Source organism: Helianthus annuus, chromosome 7, assembly GCF_002127325.2.
Source record: "Helianthus annuus cultivar XRQ/B chromosome 7, HanXRQr2.0-SUNRISE, whole genome shotgun sequence".
Taxonomy (NCBI): Eukaryota; Viridiplantae; Streptophyta; class Magnoliopsida; order Asterales; family Asteraceae; genus Helianthus; species Helianthus annuus.
The window spans coordinates 120,208,052-120,215,407 of NC_035439.2; the positions used below are offsets into that span (position 1 = coordinate 120,208,052).

Here is a 7,356-nt window from a genome sequence, read left to right on the forward strand (position 1 = left end):
ACACGTATAATATTAAACTGATGTAACTTTGGGCCTAACTGGGCTTTAGCGGATTACTGGGCCGGCGAGATGGCTGTTTCGTCGAGCAACATATGGCGAAACAAGAGCCAATTTCGTCGAGTTCGGAAGGTGACGAAACAGATTCCTGTTTCGTCGAGTAAGGTCATGGTTGATTCGTCGGAGTCCTAGCACATGCCACACAGTTTAAGCTTTTCTAACAGATTCATTTCATAACATCAATCACATTCATGCAACAACCACAATACGTTTATTATATAGCACATAACATATCCAACAATCATAATACGTTTCATTATAACGCAACGTGTAGTGTTACAAATCAACAAGTCAACAGTCAACAGTCAAAGTCGACGTGCAATAAATGCGAAAATGAAAGTCGGAAACTCGAGTTGTCACATTATCCCCAACTTGAAAGAAATTTCGTCCCGAAATTTAGCATGCGGTTACTGAGGAAGCTAGGTAAGTTATATCGTTTACTGGTTTTCCTGGGGTGTCACATCATCCCCCCGTTGATTTGGAATTTCGTCCCGAAATTCTGCAGTAGTAGCTTCAGCCTCAGTAGTGGTTGCATTGGTTTCGAATAACTGGGGATACTTGAGTTTCATTTGGTCTTCACGTTCCCAGGTGTACTCTGGGCCACGACGGGAGTTCCAACGAACTCGTACAAGAGGTATTCTAGTGCTCTTGAGGACCTTGACATCCCGGTCCGTGATTTCAACTGGTTCCTCGACGAACTACAACCGCTCGTCGATAGTGAGTTCCTTAAAAGGAACTATGAGGGTCTCATCTGATAGACACTTCTTCAGATTCGACACGTGGAAAACATTGTGAACTGCACCGAGTTCAGCTGGTAGGTTTAGTCTGTAGGCTACCTTGCCTATTCTTTCAGTGATTTCGAACGGTCCAACATATCGTGGATTGAGCTTGCCTCGTTTACCAAATCGAACCACACCCTTCCAGGGTGAGACTTTGAGTAGCACTCGATCCCCAACTTGGAATTCGAGCGGTTTTCTGCGTTTATTAGCGTAGCTTTTCTGGCGATCACGAGCTGCCGCCATACGTTGTCGTATCTGTGCTATTCGTTCAGTAGCGTCAACTACCATTTCTGGACCTGTAATCTGACTATCCCCCACCTCTGCCCAACAGAGAGGTGACCGGCATTTACGTCCGTACAATGCCTCGAATGGAGCGGCTTGTATGCTGGTGTGGTAACTGTTATTGTACGAAAACTCCACTAACGGGAGATGCTTTTCCCAGCCGTTGCCGAAATCGATAACACACGCCTGAAGCATGTCTTCTAGGGTTTGAATCGTGCGCTCAGACTGCCCATCCGTCTGAGGGTGATAAGCTGTGCTCATGTCTAAACGAGAGCCAAACGCTTTGTGCATCGCTTGCCATAATTCTGAGGTGAATCGTGCATCTCGATCCGAAATAATGGAGGTGGGCACCCCGTGCCTCGAAACAACTTCTTTAAGATAAACGTCTGCGAGGGTGGAGAACTTATCCGTTTCCTTAATAGCCAGGAAGTGTGCAGACTTGGTGAGTCGATCTACGATCACCCATATAGTATCATTCTCACGCTGAGATCTAGGCAGACCGGTAACAAAATCCATGGAAATTTCTTCCCATTTCCACTGTGGTATCCTGGGTTGTTGCAGTAGGCCTGAGGGTTTCTGGTACTCTGTCTTGTCTCTCGCACAAGTCAAACATTTGCCGACGTAAGTTGCAATGTGGGCCTTTATGCTAGGCCACCCATATGTAGTTCTGATGTCGTGATACATTTTATCCGAACCTGGATGTACCGAGTAGCGAGACTTGTGCGCTTCATCCATCACAAGTTCGCGTAGACCGCCATAAAGTGGGACCCAAATACATCCTGTTACATAGTAGGCGCCTGTAACACCCCAAAATATGCAATTTATTTATGTTATTTGAAATGTCTAGACATGTTATATTTAACCTAGTTAAATAGTTATACTAGTAAATGATTAGAAGGAAGGTTAAATGATAAATGAGCAAATTAAATAAATAGGGGGACTAAACTTGTTAAAAGATGAAAGTTATAAGTTTACTAGTAAATAAGAATTAACAAAAAACAAAAAACACACATACGTGTGTTCTCTGGAGATCGACCAAGAAGGGAAAGCAAGGGGGAAACCCTAAATTCTGCAAATTAGCTAAATTGAAAGGGAATTCAAGGCCAAATCACATGCATGAACTCGAAACCTTAACCATCTAAGCTAGTACAACAAGCGGTAAGTCGAATTTTCTGTTTTGGATGAATGGTAGAAAGTGGGTTTTAACCCAATCATGAATTTGTGTGGAAGTCTTGTGTAATTGTGAGTTAGGAATTCATAATAGACTGAGGATTTTGCTTAATTTTGATTGTTTGGATGATTAGGGTTCATACCCACTTGTTGTAGGAAAAAGGTGAACATGATGAATTATGATATTATGCTTATGAAGGTGAATTGATACATAATCTGAATATGATAGAGAAATTAGATAAGCTAAGGTAGGATGGAAGGAATAGGTGAATTCGATTGTTTCTTGTTATACTAGAAAAGGGAACATGTAGAATTATGCTATAAACACTTGTACCTTGTGCTTTGATGATAATGCGCACACCAAGTGTTTGACAAAATGCCTCAATGAAAATATTAGCCTTGTAAGCCGTAAACTTTATGTGAATTGAATATGTTTATGAAGCGTGAGTAAATTGTATGATGTTTTATCGATTGATATGTGTGAATGAGTATGAAATATAAATTAAAAGAATGAATGGTTATATGTAGGCGTTAAGGAAGAAAGTTCGAGTCAAGTGAAGCAACAAGGGAATCAAGACCGAGGTACGCTACTTGTACAATTTTAGCTTTCACTATAGATATGTGTTGATCAAATAATGAATTAATTCGAATCAAGTAGGGAGAAAATGTATGTTTGGACCCTTCTCTTGAATGGGTCGAATAATGCTATTGTAAGTCTAGAAGGAATGGTAAGAGGTTCCGTTGGAATACATTACCGTGCAAGAATGAAAGAATGTAGAAAAGCGCAAGTTGTAAATGTCACATTTGTTACAAGTCCGTAAGTTAGATTCTTGAGTTCAAGAAAGTAATTTTTGTTCTAATGAGTTTTTGATGTTGTGGTCATGTAGGTAAATCCCATGTCTAGCTATCAAGCTTCGCCCGGTTCGAACATGCCTCAAGCCCGTCAAGCGTTCCGCATTTTGTAAAAGTCAATGTTTAAAACTTTGTCACTTATGTTTTCGTCTAGTACATAAACCTAGTTTTCATTATGTTGTCTTTTGGAAAACTTGTCGTAAGTACGTACATAAACTCAATGGTTTTGTAAGTAAAACATGGTATGTTTTGACGTGTATTTTGTGTCTTTCGAATGATGTTGGATTATGTAAAACAGGGGACCACTCGTTTTTCAAACGGGTCATGCCCAAATTTTGTGAGAAAAGTACATTGTTATTTAATAGATATTTAAAGGAAATTATGGACGTTACAAGTTGGTATCAGAGCGTAGGTTTGAGGGATTCAAGCATTAAATGCTTGAACTCAAACCGGAAGCTCATGTAAAGCGTGTGTTCGATCCGCGGCGCGAAGCAAGTAAGTACCTTTAAAGTTGATTTCGCATTATGAATGAGTTGGCTTGGGAATGTTAGGAAAATCATCACGGGATGATGTGTAAAAGTTTGGGATGAAACGGACTGGTACGGGTTAAAACGGGTTGAACAGATGGCTGCAAAATAAGAAATTCATCATAGTATGCTGGGCGTCACCGTAAGCTACGGTGACACCGTAACTTACGGTAGACACTGGGACGAAATTCTTCTGCCGTAAGGCAGTAGCTTTACACCGTAAAAGAAATAATGCCACCGTAAATTACGGTGACACCGTAATTTACGGTGGAGACTGTTTTCAGCCTTTTTCAATTGCGATGTTCTGCTTAATGTTTTCTATCATACGTGAAGTATTGCAAACGCTATAATAAGACTCTAAAGAATGATAGTATGCATGAATGTTAACTTTCAAAGGAAGTTATGTACTAATAGAATGATTATATGATGGAAAGGATGATTGAATGCTTGGAATAAAGAATGATGTTTATGTGTAGATGGCGGATACGAATGACAATGAAGTGACACAACAGGAGCAACTGAAAACTATGATCTCGGAAGAGGTCGGAAGGGCAATACAAGTAAGCGTCCCTCATTTAGCCCAAGAAGTGGAAGGTCATGTACTGGAAGTGGTGGAAACAATGATGGCAGGCAAGATAGATGAGTTGAAGGGAATGATTGTAGAAATGCAAGGAAAGAAAGGGGCTCGCAAATGTACTTATAAGGAATTTATGGCATGCAACCCGTTACCATTCAAAGGAGAAATTGATCCTATAGCATGCCAAAGGTGGATTGCAAGTACTGAAGCGGTGTTCATAAGGAGTCATTGTGAGAAGGAGGACCAAGTGATGTTCGCCACCGGTTTGTTGCAACTCCGAGCTAAAGATTGGTGGGATGTTTATAGTAAAGAGATTGGGGAAGAAAAAGTTCAAGTCTTGACATGGCAAGAGTTCAAGGAACCTTTTCTAAAGTACCACAGTCCGCAATCTGCCATTGACAAGATCCAAGAAGATTTCTTACATCTTCGTCAGAAAGATGAAACCATTGATGAAATCACCAACGTTTTCCTTGACAAGCTGAAGTTCTGTAATGATATAGCAGGAACGGAAAGAATGAAGATAAACCGTTATTACGGTATGTTGAAGGCTGAATATCGGGAGTTCATAATTCCTGCTAAATGTGAAACTTTGAATGAGCTCATTGACTTGGCCCGAGATAGGGAGATTGAAATAAGAAGACAGGCAGAAAGAGGCGAAAAGGGAGTATCCGAAAATGTTTCCAGCTCGAGCCCTTCAAAGAAACCAAAATTTCAAGATCAAAGCAAGAAGGATAAGGCGAAGGGTAGTATTCCGAAATGCAAAACGTGCGGAAAGTTACACACGGGGGAGTGTTTGAAAGGGAAGAAGGGCTGTTACAATTGTGGTCAAGATGGACACCCATACAATAGGTGTCCTAATCCTTCAAGAACGTGTTACAATTGTTTCCAACCGGGTCGTATTAAGGCTGAGTGTCCCAAGCTTCAACAGAAAACCGATAAGGAGGCAAGAAAGGAGGAAGCCCCAAGAGCTAAGGGGAGGATGTTTCAGATCACAACCGAGGAAGCGAAGGACCACCCGAATGTTGTATCAGGTATATTCTCATTGAACTCGATGCCTACGTACGTGTTATTTGATACCGGTGCCAGTAGATCGTTTGTATCAAGTGAATTAGTGTCACACCCTTCCTTTAGAATCGAAAGACTGCATGTACCATTAGAAGTAGAAATAGCCGATAGTAAGAGTTATTTGTTGCACGAAGTTTGTAGAGATTATGAAATAATCGTTGAAGACGAGAAGTTTGCCATTGACCTTATTCCCATGATATTGGGGGAATTTAAGGTTATAGTTGGCATGGATTGGCTAGCTAAACATCAGGCCGAAATTCAATGTGAGAAGAAGGTAATTCATGTGTTAACATCGGAAGGAAAACGAGTAAGCATACAAGGGGAAAGGAATATCAATTCAAAGCTTTGTTCTATAGTCCAAGCATACAAGTACGTACGAAATGGAAGCAAGGCATTTCTAACTTACGTGGTGGATACTAAGCAGAATACCCCTAAGATAGAAGAGGTTGAAGTCGTGAATGAATTTCTTGATGTTTTTCCGGAAGATTTACCGGGGCTTCCACCAGAACGCGAAGTGGATTTCAAGATTGAATTGTACACTGATGCCAAACCCGTAGCCAAGGCCCCTTATAGGTTGGCCCCAACTGAAATGCGGGAGTTAATGGTACAAATACAAGAATTGCTCGACAAGGGTTTTATACGCCCGAGTGTGTCGCCATGGGGAGCGCCTGTACTTTTTGTCAAAAAGAAAGATGGTTCGATGCGCATATGCATCGATTACCGAGAGTTGAATAAGCTGACAGTGAAAAACCGATACCCATTGCCCCGAATCGATGATCTCTTCGATCAGTTACAAGGGGCAAGTTGGTTTTCAAAAATAGATTTGCGGTCCGGGTACCATCAGTTAAGAGTGCGAGATGAGGATGTGGCGAAAACGGCTTTTAGAACGCGATACGGGCATTATGAGTTCTTAGTAATGTCCTTTGGATTAACGAACGCGCCTGCCGCGTTCATGGATCTTATGAATCGAGTTTGTCGGCCCATGTTAGACAAATTCGTTATAGTTTTTATCGATGACATCCTGGTTTATTCCCGAAGTAAAGCCGAACATGCATGCCATTTACGTGAAGTTCTTAAAGTACTTCACAAAGAGAAATTGTACGCGAAATTCTCCAAGTGTGCTTTTTGGCTTAGAGAGGTACAATTTCTCGGTCATGTGATTAATGCGGATGGTATCTTAGTAGACCCATCAAAGGTGGAAGCCGTTATGAAATGGGTACCTCCCAAGAACCCAAGTGAAGTAAGAAGCTTTTTGGGTTTAGCAGGCTATTATAGGAGGTTTATCCAAGATTTTTCCAAATTGGCCTTGCCGTTGACCAAGTTAACCAAGAAGGATGAGAAGTTTTCATGGGGTGCAGATCAAGAGAGGGCGTTTCAAACCTTGAAAGAAAAGCTGTCGAGTTCCCCGGTACTAACCTTACCTGATGGAACGGAAGATTTGGTGGTGTTTACGGATCACACCAAGGGTTGGGATGTGTTTTGATGCAAAAGGGTAGAGTCATTGCCTATGCTTCTAGGCTATTGAAGACACACGAAAGCAATTATCCAACCCATGATTTGGAGTTAGCTGCAGTAGTGTTTTCTTTGAAGATATGGAGGCACTATCTTTACGGTACGAAAAGCGTTATTTATTCTGACCACAAAAGCCTTAAATATTTTTTTGAGCAAAGGGAATTAAATATGAGGCAACGAAGGTGGTTAGAACTTCTTAAAGATTATGATTGTGAGATCCTTTATCATCCGGGTAAAGCTAACGTAGTAGCCGATGCCCTGAGCCGAAAGGATTACCCGCCTCCAATTCAAGTAAAGTCCATGAAGATGGTAATTACACCTCGATTTCTCAAAATGGTTAAAGAAGCTCAAATCAAGTCACTAAGCGGAAAGGATTCTAAAAAGGAAAGAACAAAGGGGTTTGTGGATAAATTCGAAGAAAGATCCGATGGAAGTAAAACCATGTATGGTCGTATTTGGATACCTCGGTTTAGTGAAGCAAAGGGTGCATTACTCGAAGAAGCTCACAAATCCCGATTTTCGGTTCATCCAGGAG

The 7,356-nt window shown here is 41.2% G+C and overlaps 1 protein-coding gene across 1 annotated transcript; it reads left to right on the forward strand.

Annotated features, from left to right (window-relative positions):
• The first annotated feature begins 2,133 nt into the window (after nt 1-2,133).
• Nucleotides 2,134-6,792, forward strand: LOC110866822. Its single transcript, XM_035974996.1, has 4 exons — nt 2,134-2,276; nt 2,817-2,870; nt 4,144-5,941; nt 6,491-6,792. The coding sequence occupies exons 3-4, from the start codon at nt 4,144-4,146 to the stop codon at nt 6,790-6,792; spliced, it is 2,100 nt and encodes a 699-aa protein (XP_035830889.1). The 5' UTR covers nt 2,134-2,276; nt 2,817-2,870.
• Nucleotides 6,793-7,356: the final 564 nt, after the last annotated feature.

What these genes read in the sequence shown, in the direction of transcription:
- LOC110866822 (XM_035974996.1), top strand. Translation starts at nt 4,144, where the DNA reads ATGGCGGATACGAATGACAATGAAGTGACACAACAGGAGCAACTGAAA. An exon ending in ACAAGAATTGCTCGACAAGG is followed by an intron (nt 5,942 to 6,490) that starts GTTTTATACGCC and finishes ATGGTATCTTAG; the next exon opens with TAGACCCATCAAAGGTGGAA.